General features: G+C 51.2%; 2 protein-coding genes across 9 annotated transcripts; both read right to left on the bottom strand.

Annotated features, from left to right (window-relative positions):
- Nucleotides 1-4037: 4037 nt before the first annotated feature.
- Nucleotides 4038-13883, bottom strand: ATF6B (activating transcription factor 6 beta). Of its 6 annotated transcripts, none has more exons than XM_081522393.1 (18): nt 13783-13883; nt 13338-13417; nt 13119-13197; nt 12773-12879; nt 12108-12243; nt 9214-9299; nt 8938-9073; nt 8720-8851; nt 8437-8570; nt 7615-7800; nt 7431-7522; nt 6799-6978; nt 6318-6425; nt 6054-6135; nt 5797-5864; nt 5479-5590; nt 5255-5339; nt 4038-4732 (listed from the first exon to the last, which is right to left on the bottom strand). In XM_081522393.1, exons 1-18 carry the CDS (start codon nt 13871-13873, stop codon nt 4482-4484), a joined length of 2145 nt encoding a protein of 714 aa, XP_081378519.1. In that variant the 5' UTR covers nt 13874-13883; the 3' UTR covers nt 4038-4481. The 6 variants fall into 6 exon arrangements, with proteins under 6 accessions (XP_081378519.1, XP_081378521.1, XP_081378523.1 ...); XM_081522395.1 differs by having other exon boundaries at nt 12773-12864; XM_081522397.1 differs by having other exon boundaries at nt 5255-5359; nt 13792-13883.
- A 374-nt stretch (nt 13884-14257) lies between these two features.
- FKBPL (FKBP prolyl isomerase like) lies at nt 14258-16919 on the bottom strand. 3 transcript variants are annotated; one of them, XM_081522402.1, is made up of 6 exons: nt 16656-16919; nt 16306-16385; nt 16073-16175; nt 15790-15957; nt 15108-15544; nt 14258-14900 (listed from the first exon to the last, which is right to left on the bottom strand). In XM_081522402.1, the coding sequence occupies exons 4-6, from the start codon at nt 15833-15835 to the stop codon at nt 14433-14435; spliced, it is 951 nt and encodes a 316-aa protein (XP_081378528.1). In that variant the 5' UTR covers nt 15836-15957; nt 16073-16175; nt 16306-16385; nt 16656-16919; the 3' UTR covers nt 14258-14432. The 3 variants fall into 3 exon arrangements, with proteins under 3 accessions (XP_081378528.1, XP_081378526.1, XP_081378527.1); XM_081522401.1 differs by lacking the exons at nt 16073-16175; nt 16306-16385; nt 16656-16919 and having other exon boundaries at nt 14409-14900; nt 15790-15998; XM_081522400.1 differs by lacking the exons at nt 16073-16175; nt 16306-16385; nt 16656-16919 and having other exon boundaries at nt 14258-15544; nt 15790-15998.
- Between the last annotated feature and the right edge of the window lie 3590 nt (nt 16920-20509).

Genomic DNA, 20509 nt, shown 5'->3' with positions numbered 1-20509 from the left:
TGGCACTACCTGGTGAGAGCAGACTTCAGAGAACAGATTTTCTCTGATACTGCCAGATTCTAGTAATTCTAATGGTCCTATCCTGCCCCCACTCCCTTTTTTTGGTCCTATACCCTATACGTTGGTTTTATTTTTATTCATTTATTTTCCGGCTGCACCACTAGGCATGTGAGATCCTAGTGTCCCCACCAGGGATCAAACTTGCACCCCCTGTAGTGGAAGCGTGGAGCCTTAACCACTGGACCAAAGTATGGAAGCATGGTGGGAGTATGGTCACCATAGGCATACTTGGCCCAGAGAGAGGCCAGAAGAGCCTGGAGAGAAAGAAGGGCTGAAATGATGGCCCTGGGGTGTTTTGGAAGTCCACGTCTCAGGGGAGACAGGATGCTGGAGCCAGAAAAGGGTGCGAGATTCCAGACATTCACAAGCTCACAAGGCATTCAAGAAGCTGGAGCCACTGGAGGCCTGACAGATACAATTCCCGCTTCTGAGATAATCATTATCTAAAATGTGATCCACGCCCTGGATTTCAGGCTCCTGGAGGAGCTTACGTCTTATATATATGTTTGCCTTTTATCAGAAAAGCACTGGGCCTTGCATAAAGCAGGTGCTTCATAAATGCCTGTCAACACTGAGTTGCCAAAGGACTGTGAGAGAAGGAGGTGGCAAGAGTGTCTGGCAGGGAGCCTCAGAGTGAAGGCAGAGAGTCCAGTGGTCAGAGTGGGGTCGCCTTCACCGAGGTGTCCCAGGTGGTGGACAGAAAGGCTGAGGTCTTATTGAGAACCGTTAATGTGCTCTAGCTGTTCTCCGAATCCTCAGTCTAGGTGTCTTCAGCTCTGGGCCTCCATCCTTGAATGCACCTCCAAGTTCCTGTCCTACTCTCAGAAGGATTAGAGATAAAAGGTATATAGCAAGGAAGGAAAGGAGAAGCCAAGGAAGACAAGAGTAAGGGCAATTGAGGGCAAGGGCCTCAAGGATAGAGAGAGAGCAAAGAGGCCAGGGGCTGTGATCCAAAGAAGCAGTCCCAGAGAGGGGAAGATACAAAACAGTTGTGCCGGGCTTCCGTTTACAAAGCCCTTTCCTACACCGCAGCACTTTATTAATCCCACTTTATGCTGAGGAAACGGGGGCTCGTAGACATTAAGAGACTTGGCCGGGTGACTTTGCTAGTGGTGGAGAAGATGGGCCTCAGGCCAGTTTTTCAGATTCCAAAGCCTGTATGTCTCCCCCTCCCCCAAGAAGAGCCCTAGAAAGATCGAAGGCTTAGGGCGGAAACAAATGAAGGGCTTCAGGCAGGACCTGTTGGGGAAGGGTGGGTGCTCTAGATTTCTGAAACTTCTTTCTGCGTCCAGTTATGATGTAGATTCAGTGGAAAGAAACTGCCAAGTGTAAGTCAGGGGGTCAACACTTCATTATTGAGATTTGGGGGTGGGGCGAGGTGGGAGGTGATGAGGAATGTGGAGAGAAAAAACTGATCCTGAGATGAAAGATGGGAGAGAATTAAGAGGCTGGACTGAAAAACAGCAAGAGAGCCACAGGACGAGGAGTTTGGACCCTTAAAACTTGCTTTGCCTGGAGACATGGGTGTGGGGAAAAGGGAGGAGGGAGGACATTTCTATCTCGTGACAAAAGAAAGTCACACAATTATTTTGTTCTCTGCTCTGGGGCGGGTGGGCGCCCGTATTTACCAGAGGGACCGGGGTCGCTGTAGCAACCACACATCTGGGCCCCGGAATCCAGATGTGCTGTATCCAGAAGCCATAGCAGAACGATGAGGCAACGGTGTGAGGCTCTCCAGTCCTGGCCCCACAGCTGGGAGAGGACAGAGGACTGGAGTGGGGAGGTGAAGGGAGAAGCGGGGGAGGGGGGCGGAAGGAGGAAGAGAGGGCTGGAGCGGGGGAGAAGAGAGGAAGTTATGGAAGGGGACAAGGAATGTGGATGAAGGAGTGGAAGCAGCTGGGGGAGAGGAGAAGACCCAGAAGAAAGGGAGCAGACTGTGAGGCGGAGGGGGAGGAAGGGAAAAATACAAAAGCCTCGAGAAACCAGCAGATGAACAAAGGATAAAAGGTGTGAATGAGAGGGTGGGTAGAGGGCAGAGAAAGGCAGAAAACAAGTCTAGAGAGAAGAGAAGAGGGAGAGACAGGGGACGAAAGGTGATTGTGAGGAAGGAAAGTAACAGAATAGAAAGATACAGAGGGTCTGAGCCAGGAAGGGGTCAACAGGAGGTGCAGGAGTGACAGCAGGTGGAGGTGGCCTTCGATGGGGCCGCAGCTAGAGATCAGCACGGGCCTGGAGGGAGGCAGCCAGACTGATCTGCTTTCACCCCCCATGGCACATCCACTCTCCACACCTCTCCTGAGCCTTCCTTCCCACCACCCAGGCCCTTGCCAAGACAGTGAGTCCTGGCTCACACCACAGTGCCAGCTGTCCCCTGCCAACCAGCCAGGGGAGCTGCATGCCGCACCCCAGAGCCCCCTTCTGAGAAGCCAGTACTTTAAGCACTCTCCTGAGCTGACGTCAGGAAAGAAAAAATGTGATGGGACAATGAAACAGTGATGGACCCAAATGGGATAAAAGTGGGATCGAGGAGAAAAGGACCAGGTGAATGGAGAAAGGAGCAGGTGAGGAGAGAAAGGTGTGTCCACTGTGGACCAGGCATCCTGCACATCATCTTTCCTCCCCACATCAACCAGAGGAGTAGGCAGGAACACTCCATTTTACAGGTAGGCAACTAAGGCTCCATGTGTTCAAATAACCTACCAAAGTGTTAGTCACTTAGTCGCATCTGACTCTGCGACCACATGGACTGTAGCCCACCAGGTTCCTCTGTCCATGGGATTTACCCAGCAAGAATACTGGAGTGGGTTGCCACCCCTTCTCCAGGAGATCTCTTCCAGACCCAGGGATTGAACCCAGGTCTCCTGCACTGCAGGTGTATTCTTTACCATCTGAGCCACCAGGGAAGCCCAAGATACCCACTAATAAAAGGCAAAACAGGAACTCCAACTCAGGTGCCCTGCCTGCAGAATCCTTGTTCTCCTTGCACTCACTGTCTGGATCAGGCTGGGAAGGGCTCTGGGGACCTTGGGACAGGAAGTGATGGTAAAAAAGCCAGGGCTGCCCTCTGGAGGGAGGAAAGACCTAGTTCCTGGGGGCCCTAGGTTCCAGGTTGCCATAGTTACTTGGTCTGTTTTCACCCCAAACACAGTAATGGGAAGCGAGGGAGCCTGGCTGAACACGTGAGGTTCTTCCTCTGCTTTCAGGCCTGGGCTTGTGGCCCGGGCGGCCCCTGTCCAGTCATCTGGGCGTGGAGCCCAGGCCCAGCCCACGCCCTCCCGCTGACCCAGGACACTCCCGCAGGGCAGGGTCCGAGGTGCTGCTGGACAGGAGCCCCTGATGGGGAACCCCCCAGGTTGAGGGAGACTTGGCCCCTCACCTGTTGTCCTATTCTCCTTCCTCTTAATTAGAAAGCACAGCCTTTCCTGCTGGCCCTGCAACTGTCCTTTTCTTTCAACTGGACTCTCAAGTCTCAGTTTCCTCCAGTTTGGGGCTCAGGAGATGCTCCTCGGCGTCCCTCTTCCCTCCAAACACTGCCTCCTTCTCCACTGTGGCTCCTCCTTTCTGGGCTCACAGCCCCTGGCCCCAGCTCCATTGTTTGTTCAAGCTGCTCCTCCTGGAAAGCTAGGGGGAAGAACCTGCTAGAATGCAGGGGACCCAGGGAGGCTGCCTGTTCACCCTGAAGGGCGTGGGGCCCCGTCCGTCCTGTTTACTCAGACACATTCCAGAATCTGCACTCTCTGGCCTGTCACACTATGGGACATCCCTCCCCCACTCCCCCACAAGACACCAGACATAACCCTTGAGCGTTACAGGGCTGGGGAGAAGGGGATGACGTGAGGTCTGTGATCGCACACCCACTCCACCCCAGAGCTAGCCGTGTCCTCAGTGCTCGGCTCTCTGACACACCGGCCCTATAGCAGCCATGTTCCCCCAAATGACCCATCACAAGCCAGGAAGGCAGGCACCATACCTTCAACTCCCTTCAAGTTGTTTATTTAACAATAAAAAAGAAAATATGCCCATACATCCACCTGACCTCCCTCCACCATGCCTCGTTGACTCCCAGGAACTAGCTCCAAAATGTAAAAACTTCCCTTGTCCCACCTGGGGACTAAATTCCCACCTCCACCCCCCAAAACAGAAACGCAAGAATAAAGAGTGTACTGGGGCCCACTCACCCCAAAACTTAACCTCACTCAGCACCCTCAAGGAAAGAAGCAGGGACTGGGAGTTCATAGAAATGAGAGGAGCTCTATATTCCAAAAAAGGGGTGAGAAGAGAGGAAAACTTCCACCCACCTCCAAATAAGTGCTTAACCCCCACACCCTGTCTTCCCTTTACAAATTGCCGCAAGCCCAGGGATCAGGAAAATTCAAAACAGTCCCACTTGGTTGCTCCCACCCCTACCCCCCAGTTCTAAGTCAGTGTGAGTCATAGAGGTCAGAGATGATTGAGGTAGAGGGCTGATGGGCGGCCTGGTGGGCTTGGCTGGCTGTTGCAGAAGCTGGCAAGGGGCCACCTGTGGCATTGCCCGGGGTTGAGGACGGCTGTTTTCGGAGTGAGGGGGGCACTGTGGAGGTCTTGATGTGAATCACTCTGGTATCCATGACCTCACACTCGATCTGCATCATCTCCTCATAGTCCCCAGGGGGCCCCCGGCCTGACAGGGTCTCTGTGAGAAGGGGAGAGTTAAGGGAGAGGAGAAGGGGAAGGCAGAGAGGTCAGAAAAGCAGAGGTGGACAGGGAGGGATGGGCAGTGATGGGGAGGCAGATCCAGGGGGCGTTAAACGAGAAGGTAGGGATGGAGTTGGTGCAGGGAGAAGAAAGAAGTGGCGGGGGGGGTGGGGTGGGTGGATGACAGTGATGAATGTAAGGTCGCAGAGGAGAGGACATCAAGAGGGAAAAAAGAAGTAAGACTCTGGCAGGTTCCCAGCCCACCCCGCCCACCCTGGCCCACAGCCCTGAGCACCTTCACCTAGGGAGGACCCATGTCTCATCTTCCTCCCATCAGTCTCCTGTATTTTGTTTTTCTCCAACCATTTCTGGCTTCCTCTCACCCATGTATCTAGTATGACTCTGGAATCTCCGCTCCTGTCATTTCCCCCCTCAACTCTTCATGCTCGATCTCCCCATTGGAACTTCCTTATTTCTCAATTTCAGGACCTGTCCCCACACTGGGCAGGGAAAGAATTACCATTGGGGGCCATGGCGGGCATCACCAGGGACATCTTGGGCCGGGAGGTCTTGTTGTGGCTGATGGCTGGGAGCAGCAAGTGGTCCTGGGGACAGAGGGGCCAAGCTGGGAGGGTGGAGGAAAAGGTGCTGACAGGCTCCCTGGCCCTGCTCTACAGCCTCGACCTGCAGAGAGACTGCTGGGGAACCCAGGGTGAGGGGATGGGGCCCGCAGGAGAAACTCACCCTTCGGAAGGAGACAACATAAAATGTGTCTTCCCGTCGGTCAATTGCATCCAGGAACTCGGGCTGCGAACGGTCTGGTTGGCGATAAAGCTGCAGCTGGCCCACGGAATCCCTGGACAGGTAGGAAAATGGGATTGGTGAGGAACCAAGCCCAGGGACCAGTTCCCACTGGGGAAGAGGGGAGAGGGTGAGAGGGAGACAGGAGACCCCCATGGGATGAGGGAAGCATAATGCCCTGGGGGCAATGAAGACACACACAGGACGGCTCCTTTAGAGTGGAACCTCACTTAATAAATAAGTACCCCCTTCAAGACTCACCTTTCTGGGGGCCCAGGGGGTTGGGTGGGGACCGCCTTAACTAGAGGTGACTTCCGCAGCTGAGACTTCTGGAAGGAGAAGTATCTGAGGATTTGAAGAGGATGAAGGGAAAAGGGAACAGAGACAGACGGCCCCTACAAACTGAGGCCCCCTCACACCCACGCTCCCTCCCAGCACCCCAAACCACCTGCAACCCCTAGGATGTTAAGCCCTCGTTTTCAAGTGGCCTTCCCTGAACTGGCCCCACCCCCTCCTACCTGTTTCTCCTGGGCTCTCTGGGGTGTCTTCCGCCGGCCTCTCTGGTGGCGCTGGACCCAGCCACTCAGCTCGTCGGCAAGCCTGGGGACGCAGAGGAGGAGGACATCTCCATGTCGGGCCAAGATGCCCACTCTTCTGCCCCGCACATCGGAGGGAAGGGGAGAGGGCATGGGGAGCTGGTGCTTCAGCACACAAGGTCAGCCAGCCCATCGGGGAGGGGCCTCGGGACACAGGGAGGACGCCCCAGTCATGAACCCCCCCACCTCAGGGACTCAGTTCGGTTGAAGTGCCGGCAATCTGAGGAGAGGAAGAGTTGGTCCAGGTCTCTCAGCAGCAGCTCCCTGGTGTCCCCGGGGAAGGCTGTCAGGTTCCTGGAGTGAGGCAGAGAGGGGGCATGACCCAGGGTGCCCAACGCTGCCCCGTCAACAGGAAAGGCCATGCTGGCATGAGAACAACTGTTGCTATGTGCGTGCTCAGTCGTGCCTGACCCTGTGTGAACCCATGGGCTGTAGCCCTCCAGGCTCCTTTACCCATGGAGTTTTCCAGGCAAGAATATTGGCGTGGGTTGCCATTTCCTTCTCCAGGGGATCTTCCCCAACCCAGGGATCGAACCCATGTCTCTTGGGTCTCCTGCACTGGCAAGCAGATTCAACTGGAAAACCTGCTCCCCCTCAAAAAGGAAAGGTAACTTTAGGGGAGAAGACACACTCAGCACCCCTAAAACAGAGAGGGCCCTCTCCTCACCTGAAACTTGGGCGGCCCATGGGGCTGGGCTGGGGCTCCTCAGGGTCCTGAAAGGGATTCTGGGGGCGCTCGGCTCCATGAACTGGCTCTTGTGCCGAGAACTCCAGCAAGTGTCTCCGGGGTCGAGACTCCCCTCTGTTCACCCGAGGAGAGATGGAAGCCGGAGGAGGCTCACTGATGCTGTGGATAGAAAAGGATGGAGCACGAGGAAGAACTCCAGCTTAACTGAGGGCCTGGGTAAGAGGGAGGGCTCTCCAGATAGCCTGCCTGGTTCCAATTTGTGCCGCGAGACTGACTCTCTTCATCTGCAAGATGGATTGAGAACAGTCCCTACCCACAGAGCCAGAAAACACTACAAAAGGAGAGTGCTTAACCAAGGGCCCAGAACTCAGTAAGCACTTAATAGTCACTATGTTTATCAATGCTCTCACCACCATCTCCTCCAGGACATACCATTTATGACAGAAATGATGGTACATGAAGGGACCAGGGACTAGCTGGCTACACCATCAGTGCCAAGGACACCAGAGCTGTCTGTGTGCAAGTAATGAAAGGGACTGCTGAAGAGGCAATCAAGCAGCCAACAGGCGGGCTCCACCCAGAAGGTTCTAGGGAGACAAGGAAGGTCTCACCTCACAGGCCCAAAGTTGAAGGTGATGAAGAGAAGGAAGACCATGATGCAGACCACCTTCCTGTTTCCAGACCCTAACTTGAGCTCGCTGTTCTAAGATGCAGAGAAAGAGAGAGGCCAGAGACTGTGAGTCATCCCACGGAGCCTGCACTCCCACTGGTCTCCCCAGGCCTCCTGGGTCTCACCTCAGTCAGCAGGGCCTCCAGCCGCCGGCGGAGGGCAGCATTCTCCCGCCGAAGCTGCTGGTTGTCAGCCAGAACGGCCTGCAGCCGGGCTTCCAGACCCTGCAGGTACTCTTTCTTCTTCCTGCGGGACTGGCAGGCCGACTCCCGGTTCTTGATCATCCGCTGCTGCCGCTTCAGCAGCTTGGCCTGGGCACCGGAGGGTCAGAGGGAGAGTGAAAGCAGGGCAGGGAAGGGGAAGCACGCCCCACCACCCCAGGAACCGACTACCTGAAATTCACGTGGGCCACTCTCCTGCCTTCTTAACCTCTACCTGCAGAGCCAGAAAGGGGTTCTTCCTCTCTGCTAAAACATTTCAGGAAGGGGCCCTTCTCTCCACCACTTCCTACTCCTGTGCCTCTGAGCTGTGAGAACTCAGACTGTAGGAAGAACTTCCCCATCCAGGTTCTTGGCGGAACCTCAGTTCTTTTCCTTGATGAGTGGTCTTCCTTCTTCTTAATTCTCCTTTTTTAGGACCCAAAGTTTAAGCTTGCTATAATTAGAGAATGGTTTACCTGGCTTTCCCCAAGGAAGCAGCCTCCCTCTTCTATAACACAGAATGACTCCTCTGCTTTGATTTACTAAGACCACTTCTACTTCTCCATGTGCAGGGACAGCAAACCTGAGGATTCTAAAACTACATGAGGTTGATAAAAGGGGTCCACTCTGACCTTGAGGATCATCTTATGGGTCTGCTTGCTCACTTTTTTGCTCCCTTCTCACTCCACAGTTCTCTCGCCTCCACATTACTAGCCTTCCTCCTCCTCTCCCCAGTAAATAACTTACATCCACCTCAGGTGGGCAGGAGTTCCCAGGCATAGGGGCTGGAACAATGCTCTTCCTCTCGGGCCGTGGAGTAGGAGGGGTCGGTCCCTCAGGCTGGACTCGAATAGCACCTTGGATGAGGACAACTGGGGACACTGGGGCAAGTGGACAGGAGAGGGAGGTCTGAGAGCTGGAAGTCAGGTGGTTTCCTCGTGTCCACACCCACACCTGAGCACCCAAGGGTCAGCACGCCAGAGCTCCCTGAGGAGGTCAGCCCAGGCTGTCTCCTCCTCTCCTTCAATACCTGGGGGTGGCTGAACAAGGGGCTGCAAGAGGACAGTGGTACTGGGAGGCACGGCTCTCGGGGGCATCGGGACAGTGGTTATCACCACTGGTTTGGGCTGCAGTGGTGGCTTCCGGGTGGGCAGGGCTTTGCCTAAAGGAAGGTGAAAGGAAAGAAGGAAGGGATGTCAGGACAACAGGCCTCTGGCCAGGGACCCCAGGTGTCAGGAGACTCATTACCTGAGGAGCCATCAGAGGACAGGCCCATGCTGATCTGGACAGCTCCAGGAGGGGGGCCGGGGACATCCCGCAGGAGGCACCCCTGAGGGGACGGGGACTCTGTCTTCACTTCCAGGACCTCCTCTCCTATGAAAGCCTACATGGGGCATTCCAGAAGACATGTGAGTCAGGAAGAGTGCTGAGGAGGAGGAACTGAAGAAGATAAAGCCCTCACACCTCTGAGAGTCAGGAGGAACTCACCCACATGCTGGAGGGAGGAGCGGAGTGCATGCTCACCTGGCTGGGAGACTCCGCAGAGAGCAGGGGAGCCTCCGAGTTGATGGAGGAAGATGGAGAGACAGGCTCTATCTTAATCTGAACATCTGTGGGGTGGATGGCAGGATGAGACAGAGCTGGGTGTCAGATAAACACTGAAGGAGAATAGGGCTAAGATGCGGAAACGGGAGACACAGTCACTTCCCCTTGTACCTGGAAGTAAAACTATTTCTGGCTCAGGAGGGCAATCCAGAGGAGGGGGACTGGAGCTGCTCACCTGCTGCCTTTCCTCCGACCTCTTTTCTCAGAAAGGACTCCCTTCTCTTCCTTGGCCCCTCTCAGCTGTTTCCACCACTGCCGTTTCCCTCAAGGCTGTCCTTGCGCGTCAGCTGTCCTTTTCTTCCTCACACACCTTGTTCATTCACATGGTGGAGGCCCACACAGGGGGATTCGGCTGCATTCTCATGGGCCCAAATGCCTGTCTGGCTGGATTTCCACCTCATCCTGGCCCAACGCGATCACGCATCGCCACGCCAACTGCCCGGCCTGCATCTCTACCCTTGACTGCTCCCCTGCGTCCAGATGCTGACTCCCAAGCTGCCTGCTGGTCATTTCCATTCTCATGCTCCCTCCATTCACCCAAATTCAACTGGCCTTAACACAGGGCTCACTGCTTGTCCCTTTATACAGATCCCCTTCCTACTGTCAGCCTTCAAAGCTCAGTTACCTCTGAGCCTTCACAGCCTCTGTTAAATCTATCTGTAAGACTTGTTGATTGCCCCATGGAGCTAGGTGAACCTAGCTGAAGGCCAGATTCAGGCCCAAGGTCAATGGTCCACTACTACCTCGGATTCATAGCTTGGATTTTGATACTTAATTATAAGATTACCGATACTGCTATTTTAAAATCTCAAGTCTATTTATGTATTTCAATAGGTAATACAGTCATATAATACAAGATCCCAAAGGAACAAAGGGAAATTCAGTGAGAAGTGAATCTCCTTTCCTTCCTTGTCCACCAGCCATCCAGAACCTCTCCACAGAAGTGACCACTGTCTGAGCTATTTAACCATGTGTTAACCCTCATGAGACTCTCCAAAAGCAAGGACTAGGTCTTGTGCTTCATGTCTATCAAAGGGACGGGTAAAGTGCATGGGTGCCTGCATGATAAGTCATTTCAGTCCTGTCAGACTCTTTGTGATCCTATGGACTGTAACCCGCCAGCCTCCTCTGTCCATGGGATTCTCCAGACAAGAATACTGGAGTGGGTTGCTATGCCCTCCTCCAGGGGATCTTCTTGACCCAAGGATTGAACATCTCTTATGTCTCCTGCATTTGGCAAGCAGGTTCTTTACCACTAGGGCTACCTGGGGAGCCCAGGTAAAGTACAGGCCCTCAAAAAATACCTATATATTAGGGGAGAATCTGACTCCAAGAATACTATCCTTTGCAAAATCATCAACAATCTTTTCACTGATATAGACTTTTCAATCCTTGTATCTCCTCTTTGTAATACTTAATCATATGCTGGATATGAGCTGTTTGTCCCTCCAAATCCCTCCCCATCCTCCCCTGCCCTGCTCTGAGGCCCAGGAGGAAAACATGAGGGGCTCTCTTGTCTTTAAGCTTCTGGCTGAACTTCAACCAAGGGGAGGCAGTGCTAAGAAACCCTGAAGTCACCTTGAAATCAACAATCAACAAGTCCCACACTGAATTCATCATGCTCCCTGCCAGGAGGCTCCTGCTCCTGCAGTCGTTATCCAGTGATTGGTACCCTCACCCACAGGGTGGCTGCCCTCATCAGAAACCCAGGCACGTTCTTTCACCCCTACTCATCTTCGGTGCCCAGGAGGTCACTGCACTCATCCATTCTAATTCACTCTTTCTCAAATCTGCCTTCCTCTCAGCAGCTGAGTGTCTTACCTGACTAACTGCATGGACCTCTTTCTTGGTCCTCCTTCTGCCTCCGGTCCTGAGTTTCTGCAATCTAGTGTCTACTTTGCCACCAGAGTCATCTTCCTAATCACACTGTTCTCCTGCCTGACTCTTCAAAGGCACAGAACTGCCCACAGGAAAAAAAGCTGAGAGTCCCTAAGCAGGGTTCCTACCTGGCCCTTCCCTACTCCCCCTCCTTATATCCACTCTAAAGAGATGCAGGTTCCTTATAAACACACTAGTCCCTACAGTCTTCTGGATAATTCCAATCTATCTTTCAAAACTCAGCTCAGGAAACCCCTCCTCCATGAGTACATCCTTGATCTAGCCCCACCTGGGTGAGATGCCCCCTCTTATGAGCTTTCATGGCACCCTGTGATAATCTCTACCCTAGAATTACCATACTTTAGTTGTCTTTCTCCCCCACCATAGTATGGGATCCTTAAGTCAGTGAGGTGGTAAGGTGTTCTTCATCTTTGCAACTCAGCACCCTGTCCAGTATCTGGCATGGAGTAGGTGCTCAATAAATGTAGGTGCTGAATAAACATGCAAGAGTAAATAAACTCAGTAACACTTCTAAAAATAGCACAAATATGTTACTTGTAGAATGCAGGAGCAGGTATATGGTATTCCAACTTTTCTGTATGCTTGAAAATTTTTATAATAAAACCTTTGGAGGGAAAGTCACATATATGAATATGCCCTAAACTGTCTGCAAGTTTTTAAAAATGAAAAGCAACAGAAACAAGAAAAGAAAGAAAAATTATTCCCATCTCTTCAGTGCTGCCCTTACTGTGATCTCCTGAAATCCTCCTTCCTGCTCCTGGCCTCCCTCCTGGTTATCTGCCACCTCCCCTCCCCACTTTCTCCTCCTCTTCCTGCTGACCGCACTCCCTCTTCACACACACACACACACACACACACACACATGCACGCGCTCTATCTTGGCAAAGCCTGGGGATGATGCAGGCCATTATTACCTGAAGGATCATCAGAGGTGGGGCTGACATTGATCTGGATGGTTTCAAACGGGGATGTTGGATCATCTCCCAGGAGGCAGAGTGGGGGTGCCAAGGACTCTGACTTCACAACCAGCATCTCCCCTACACCAGGGGCCTGGGTAAGAGTGAGGGTGAAGCAGGGGGGACAGAAACAAGAAAGAAAAGAAAAAGGACGTGTTGAGAGTAAAAGCCAGGACAGAAGCCTTAGAGCTTACAAACCAGTTACTTGACATTCTGGTTTGAATGGTAGTCACCATCTTGCTAAGCTGTGTCTGCCCCTTGTTCTCTTTCTATTTTATTCCTAGGAAGGTGGATAAAGTCTCATGGTTTCAAATATTGCAGTGGACAACCTGGACAAGAACAGTTCCAGAATTCTCAGCGGTTAACAACTCTCTTCTTCCCTGTCTCCCCACCCCGCAATGGCTGCCACATTTCTCTATATTTTAAAAAATTCCACCTTTGATTCTAGACAATCTAGTGGAAATGTGAAAAATGAAGATATAAAATAATGGCAAAGGTGGAAAAGAACCTCCCCCCTCCACCCAATGACTTGCAGCCCACAAATCATTCCCTTAGCATCAACAGGTGAAGGCAAGGGAACTGAGTCCCTGCCACAGAGAGTAGGAGGGAGATGACTCTCTCACCTGGCTGGAGGGCTCTGTGGAAAGATGCGATGATTCAGAGCTGAGGGAGGAGGAAGAGCAGGGGGAAGATGGCTCAGACTTCACCTGGAGATCTGGAGGAAAAGGGGCTAGAAAATAACCACGAAGCGGAGCCTGACAAGAGTCCAAAAAGTGTCCAAGGACATGGGGTAAAAACCCCTCACTGGGCAAGGGAGAAGGAGCACATATCAGGGGTCAAAGGGGGAGAGCAGTACACAGGCACTCCGGTGGAGGAGGCTTGAGGATAAGAGGAACTGCACAGCTTCTAGGAAACAATGGAAAGATGAGGGTTTCTGAAAGGATGAGGCAATCACAAAGGGTATCTTACCTGGGAAGATAGGCAGAGAGTCCCAGGGGGGTTCAGGAGGGCTGACGTCCATCCCCAAGTCCAGGGAGCTGCTGCCAAACTGAACAAGGGGGCTGGGTATTAGAAGGCAGAAGTGTGAGGATGAAGGGGTGCTCCAGATGAGAGCTGGCCTGGGGATGTCTCGGTTCTGGGACCACTCCCGCCCACCAACGGTGAGAGACAAGGCTTGGGGAGTGATACCGGGACATCCTGCTCCGGACAACGGAAGAGCTGCGTCTGCTCCTCGGCCACTTCATCCAAGCCGGCGTACAAAGTGCTGTCTGCAAGAGGTGCGGAGGATCGAGGGTCGTCCGGTAGCGCAGCCTTCAGTTCCTCACACAGCCCTCGCCCCATCCCTCATTGGCTCGGGTCGGCCAGACCCACCGCCCGCCCACTTGAAAAGTGATATAGCCAAAGAACTTCAGTCCCTCCTTCCCCAATCCCGGAACAATTCCACATTTCCGCGGGAGCGGAGGTCTTCCCCGACTCCCGCATCCCCCAAAGCACAACTAGCCCCCCTGTTCCGCCCTCCTTCAGACGACAGATTCCGTATTTGCCCAGCCTTCCTCTTTGAGCCTCCGCTTCCTCCTACGTGCCTCAGAGGCACAGCAGGCCACAGCCCTATCCCTTCCCTGAGGCGCCTCACTCTGCGCACCCCAGTCCTCCGGGCTCAGCAAGTTGTCAGTGAAAAAGCGTGTCGGGTCCGCAATCTCGCTGAGGAGCATCAGCTCCGCCATCTTTCCCCCCGCCCCCCAACTATGGGACAGTTCCCAAGGCCCGCCTCTTCCCCATCATCAACGAATCAATCGACTCTTAAAAAGGGAAGGGGCGTCCCGGAAGCCCTACCGACCAGTAAGAGGCCTGGGTACTGAGCACATGCGTCAATAGTAGCAGCGGTCGTACAGGCTGGACCAATGGGAGCACGGCAGGACGCTAACGCTTTCACAGTACTGGACAGTGAGGTTTGCGCATGCGCCAAACAGAACTTCGTCCTAAAGCGCCTAAGAAGTGTGGTTTTCAGGCTTTGGCGTTCCGCCCTCTGCCCCAGCTAGTCCTAAATTTAGAAGTTTAGCTCATCGATTCATCTTCGGAGATAGACAAGACCCCCCAAAACATAGCACACGTTACTATATAGCTTTTTAATGGTAAAAAGGGACGCTGAGACCACAGCTACCTCCCTTAGGAAGGCAGAAGCTTGGAGTGGGATATGGTGCAACTCTCCCTTGGTCCCCACCAAATCTCACAGCATAGACCACACTTCACAGGTTCCTGTCTCTTTTAAGGTTTAACTTTTAATCAGGCAAACATCTTGCGCAGTCCTTGAGCCAGCCCTGCATCCTGTTTCTTCCCCTGAATGATCACCTTTCCCAGCTCCTCCTGGGCTGCCCGGTTTTTGGGGTCTACGGCCAACACCTTCTTGAGGTCAGTCATTGCTTTTTCCAGGTTTCCAAGAGCAGCCTGGGCAACGCCCCTTCGGTACAACGCCTTTATATGGCCAGGCTCCCGTTCCAGCACCCGGTCACAACTTTGGGCCGCCAAATGGGGCTGCCCTAGCAGCAACTGACAGGCAGCCAGGTTGGCGTGAAGGACAGTTCGTTCCGGAGGGCCAGGTGGGGGTAAGGTCAGCAGCAGACGAAGAGCCCGTGCATAGCATCGGGCAGCTCCTTCTGGATTCCCTGCTCGAAATAATTCTGTGCCCCTTGCACGTTCTTCTCTGGCCAAGGCCTCCTTCTCGGTGTCCTCCAGCTCCCAGGAGTCTCGACCCTGAGTGAAGGAGGCCAGTGTGAGCCTGACAGGAAGTCCAGAGCGCCCAGGGAGCTGAAGCTCTGCCTCCTCGCCTTGACACATGGACTCCAAGCACTTCTCTATGAGCTCCCCCCAAGTTTCCTCCCTCCATGGGCCTAACCCCACAGTTAGTTCTGTCCAGCCCTCTGGCAGCCCTGACCCCAAAGGAAATCCAGAAGCCTGTACCCTGCAGCGGGAGCCCAGCTTGGGTTTGTCCAAGCCATGGCCACGGACTATGATCTTCTTGACAAAGCTGCCATCAGGACAGTACCAGAGATCAGAAGATTGAAGGGGCTCTGACATCGCACTGGCTGATCCATGAGACTTAGCAGAGTCTCTTTCAAGTTCAGGGGCCAGTTTTTCAGTTTCCTGAGGGTTCTCTAGAATTTGGCTAGCTGGATCTGGGCTCACTCTCAGCTCAAGGATTTCCGTAGGAGAGTCTCGCGGCTGCTGCCTAATCTGAGTAGGTAAATCAAGGTTCTTTTCCCCTTGTTGTTGCGGTTGACAGCTGTCCTTCTCTCCCATTGAATTGACTGGGGGTATATCCATTCGGGTGCCTGGCCCCTTCCACCGTAGGTAAACAGTTTTGGATAGAAAGTGATGGACCGAGTCCAGGTCAGCACCTGATTAAAAAAAAAAAAATCAAAGCAATGCTATTGGCAGAAATTTTATTTAGACTCCTTTTCCGTCCTTTTGGGACCCCGGACCGCGGTCCTCAAAGTCCTCTTTTTTTTTTTTCCTTCCCGAATCTCTGTCGGGTCCAGTCTCCCCTCCAACCCCGAACTAACTTGGAACTACAAGTTCCACAATTCCTTGCGGCTTGGGTAGCCATTCCCAACTACGGACACCCGATCGATTCAAAAAATACCTGGGGGGGGCCGAAGCGCCTCGCCTGATGGCAATAGCCAGACCATTCAAATCACCTCTTCTTCCGAAGCCAAGTGCTACTGAGTACTGTCCTTGGAGTCTTTCCACAGGTGGAGAAGATGGAAAGGGGAGCCAGGGGACAGCTGGACAGAGACACTGACAGCTACCCCTGGAGCCCGAGAGACAAGAAAATCTAGTCAAATTCCTGGCAGCCAATCGGGAGGAGGGAGAAGTCTGATTAAGCCCGCCTTTTGGACGTTACATCATTTCCCCCACTGACTCACCGCCACACCTCAGCAACCGAGAAGCTCCAGGCCTTTGCGACCGGAGTAGGCCAAATCGTACCGAGCTAGGCGAGGTACGGCTGCGTCAAAGTCTGGAGAAGGTCTGGAGTGGGAGATTAGGCCCAAAGAGAATATAATGGAGAATGGTGGAGCTGAGGTGACTGATCGCGGCTGTGACCAGTCCTTTTATCTGGTCACCTAAAACCCACGTGTGCTATTCTATTAATACTTACCCCTACATTTGGCTCAGACAGTAAAGAATCTTCCTACAATGCAGGAGACCAGAGTTCAATCCCTGGGTCATGAAGATCCCCTAGGGAAGAGAATGGAAACCCACTCCAGTATACTTGCCTGGAAAATTCCATGGACAGAGGAGCCTGGCATGTTACAGTCCATGGGGTCACAAAGGGTCAGACAGGACTGAGTGACTTTCACTACATTTGGGACACCCGGTCAGAGTGGCCTGTTCAGTCCAAGGTCCTTCAAAATAAACCCTGGGGGAGTTCCCTAGCAGTCCAATGGTTAGGGTGCTGAGCTTCCTCTGCAGGGGACTGGGCTTCCATCCAGCTGAGTTTTGCCTTACCTTTGCCTTATGTTCGTCAATGCCTTTTTAGCTCTTCTTCCTCAAGGAATCTTATAGACAGTGCTTTTCAAACTTTGATGACTCTACACATTATCTGGGGAACTTGTTAAAATGTATGTTCTGACTTAGGAAGTCTAAGGTGGGACCTGCTACTCTGCATTTCTAACAAGCTCTTGGATGCTGCTGGTAGTGGTCCATAGACCACACACATTGAATAGTGTGACTCTAGAATAACCTCATCCTGTTCTTTTGACCTTTTAGTCTGTGTCCTTTTAGTTTGTCAGGTATTTTGCATATGCATACGTCCTCAGTCATGTCCCACTCTTTTGTGACCCCATGGACTGCAGCCAGCCAGGCTCCTCTGTCCCTGGAACTTTACAGGCAAGAATGCTGGAGTGGGTTGCCATTTCCTACTCCAATGTTTTACATGTATAACTGGTATAACCTGATCCACTGGACATATCAGTGGAAAAACCAGTCCTCCTCTTCCCAATCAAACATGTAGGTCCCTATTGTGATTTAGGCTTGCTCTTCCAGCTCCCTGCACAGGCGGGCTATGACAGCTCTTCAGGGAAGGAGAATTCCACTCTTAATCCTCACTTTGGCTCCCTCTTCAGTTTGCAATTGTTCAGTTCACAGTTGTGTCCCAGACTAAAGGACCATGCCAGGACAGCCAGGAGGGGAGGTAATGTCATCATTAGCCACAGACTTGTGTCAAAACAGCTCTCTCCATTTTGTGTTGAGTCTCAGATCACTAAATTAGACCTTTTTTTCCCTTCAAGCTTTATTTCTAGGTTCTATGCTAGTGTAACCTTAGTCCACTTCAACTAAGGCTAAATACTCTGATTCTTGGAATCCTTATGTTCCTATTGAAAACTGATCTACCTTTTCTCCCTCCCTGTTCCATTTCAGGGATTTCTAGGAAAGACAGAAAGTCTAGAATGAGTCACAGGAGATTTGATTACATCCTGAGCCCTGGACAAAGGTTACTAATTTGTATTATGTGTGCCTTAATTGAGAGGTCCGCTCCAGTGACCCCTCAGAGATTAGCTTCTCTCAATTAAAAAAAGCTACTCTGCTACAAATGTATTGCTTTGTAACGGTCTCTTACTGTTTTGTGTGTATATGTTTCAGTTCCAACAGATTCCACAAGGCATGGGCCTTGCCTCTATTTCTTTTCTTTTTTTTTTTTTTTTTGAGGCAAGGAAAGCAACCTTATTTGGAAAGCAGCAGACCAAGAAGATGGCAGACTAATGTCTCAAAATAACCATCTTATCGAGGTCTAGATGCCAGTTTGTTTTATAGAACAGAGAGGGAGAGGAGATGAGGAAGTAAAGTAAAAAGGCCATTTTTCTTTAAAATAGGAGGGAATGTGTTAATTTCTTCTTTTCTGCAGCCATTGACAGGTGGACTGGGTCACACTGTCCCTCTGTGAGCTGAATAAAGTGCCTCTATTTCTTTTGTGTTTCATCTCCTTCTCCATTCGTTCATTCAACAAATATTTATTGAGCACCTCCTATGTTCTAGACAGGATGCTCGGAACTGAGGATACATAAATGAATGAGACAGAGACAGTCCCTATTCTCATGGAGCTTATAGTTGGGGCATGGAGAATAAGTTGTATGAAGAAGTGAGAGATGCTATGAGAGTGAATGAGGGGTGAGGGAATATCCCTTGAGGATGAGACTTTTTTTCTTTTGGTTGAGCCTCAGAGTATTTTGGGATCCTAGTTCCCCAACCAGAAACTGAAATCACACCTCTGCATTGGAAGTCCAGAGTCTTAACTACCATACTGCTAGGAACTCCCAAGTATGAGACATTTTTGTTACCATCTAAGGAATGAGTTAGAACTGAACCTCTGAGAACACAATAGACTGAGAAACACTGAATTAAATATTTGTCTCTTTGGGTGGTCCCTTGTCATCATTGTGACTGTATATAAAAAACAAACAAAAGCTACTTCCCTAGTGGTTTAGTGGTTAAGACTCCAAGCTCCCAGTGCAGGAGTCATGGGTTCGTTTCCTGGTGAGGGAACTAAGAACTGTGCGACTTCACCAAAAAGAAAAAAAAAATGTCAAAAACAAAGAAATACACTAACAAAGGCCCCAAACCACTAAAGATAGTAATCAAAATCACCCAGGAAGAAAATATTTTTATTTTTAAAAAGATGACCCATTAAAATGAAAATGCAAAATTTAAGTTTTATAAGAGGACTGAAAAGTCCCCAGAAAAGACATTCATGGATCTGTAAATCACCCCTGTTCTCAGCTTGAGAAACAAAGGCCTAGGAAGGGGTCAAGATGTGAAGACTCAGAAATGGGAAATGGTAATGGCTGTCCCCCTAAAGCGTTACAACATGAATGCTGATGGACACACTGCTTGTTCTCTCTCAGTTCCCCTACCCTTGCATCCTATATTCTAGGGCTCAGTTTTCTGGAGAAAATCACTAAGGAATGAAAAAACAGAAGAGAAAGAAGCCTGGAGGATTATATCCCCAGGCCTGTCTAGAGATCATTGGATCTCAGAAGATCTGGCCTTATTCTACTGCTCTCCTTGCCTGACCCCATAAAGGCATTGTTTTGCCTTCATTAGAGATCTAATCCTGGGAATTCTCTGGTGGTCCAGTGGTTAAGACTCCCACTGCAGGGAGCACAGTTTCAATCCCTGGGAAAATAAGATTCCACATGCTGCTCTAGTGCAGTCAATAAATAAATAAAGACCTGATCTAATGAGAGAATGCAAGGAGAGGTTCAGGAGCTGGTGCAAGGTCATTTGTGAGCTGATTGTTGTTACATGTTGTCTTAACACACACAGAGCCCTCTAATAGGTGAAGTTCCATTCTGTAAGCAGATAGAGTAGGGGTGGTCCCCAGAAGAAAAGAACCAGATAACAGCTTTTTAACATAAGAGAGGCCATTTTAGGCCCACCTCATTTTGTGATCTAAGCCTGGCTGTAATGCTTGCCCTTGAACAAGTCTCAGTAATAATGATCTTACAAGAACAATGACTGTTAATGATCTCAGAGAGACAGCAGTGAGTGGTCCTAAAGACAGATCTTAGTTCTCTGACCAGGAATTGAACCTGGGTAATCTAGATGAGGAAGAACCCTAGCCACCAGACCAGCACAGGCTACAGATTAGAAGCAAAGTGACCCTGGCTTTTTATCCCCTTTTGACAGCAAGAATGTTTAAAGGAGGCAAAAACTGTAAAAACAGAAACAAAGTTAGAGAGCACAAGTGGGAGAGCACACAGAGGGAAGCAGTCTGTTTATTTAAGACTGAAGCAAGGCAGAAATACATACTCAAAGAGGAAGGCAGGGGTCCTGAGTGAGGAGCATGCAGGACAGAGGTGAATTAATTACTTATACAGGATAGTCCTTCTGTCTCTTTGTTTACATTTGGCCAATTATCTTGTCTCTTTCCTCACACCTGACTGGTCCTTGGACACTTATCAAGATGCATGTACAGCTTTTTGCTACGATAACTCCCACCACAGAGGTCTGTGGGTACATTTCCACACTTATTATGGGACGGGGCCTCCTCCCTTTTTGACCCCCAAGAAGCCTTCCTGCACATGTGCAGACAGGAAAGTCTTTCTTGACCTCAAGAGTGGGCACCTTATCTCTTTAGCAGAGCTCACCTTTTGCCACCAGTTTTGTCCTCGGAGTGTCTGGGTGAGAACAAAGCTTGAGTTTTACTCCACTTGACAGACACTAGCCCAGGAACCCATCATGAGCCTACCTCATTACCAGGCAAAAGAAGTAACAATAGCAAAGAATAAATCAATCATAAAGACTTTCAGTTCTGTTTCAATGATATGAATTAGCCAGAAGCACTTTCTTGAGCTGCTTTGCGG

The sequence above is a fragment of the Giraffa tippelskirchi genome, chromosome 8 (genome assembly GCF_054371585.1).
Source record: "Giraffa tippelskirchi isolate mGirTip1 chromosome 8, T2T-mGirTip1v1.2.pri, whole genome shotgun sequence".
Lineage (NCBI taxonomy): Eukaryota > Metazoa > Chordata > Mammalia > Artiodactyla > Giraffidae > Giraffa > Giraffa tippelskirchi.
This window is presented reverse-complemented; position numbering and strand designations above follow the sequence as displayed.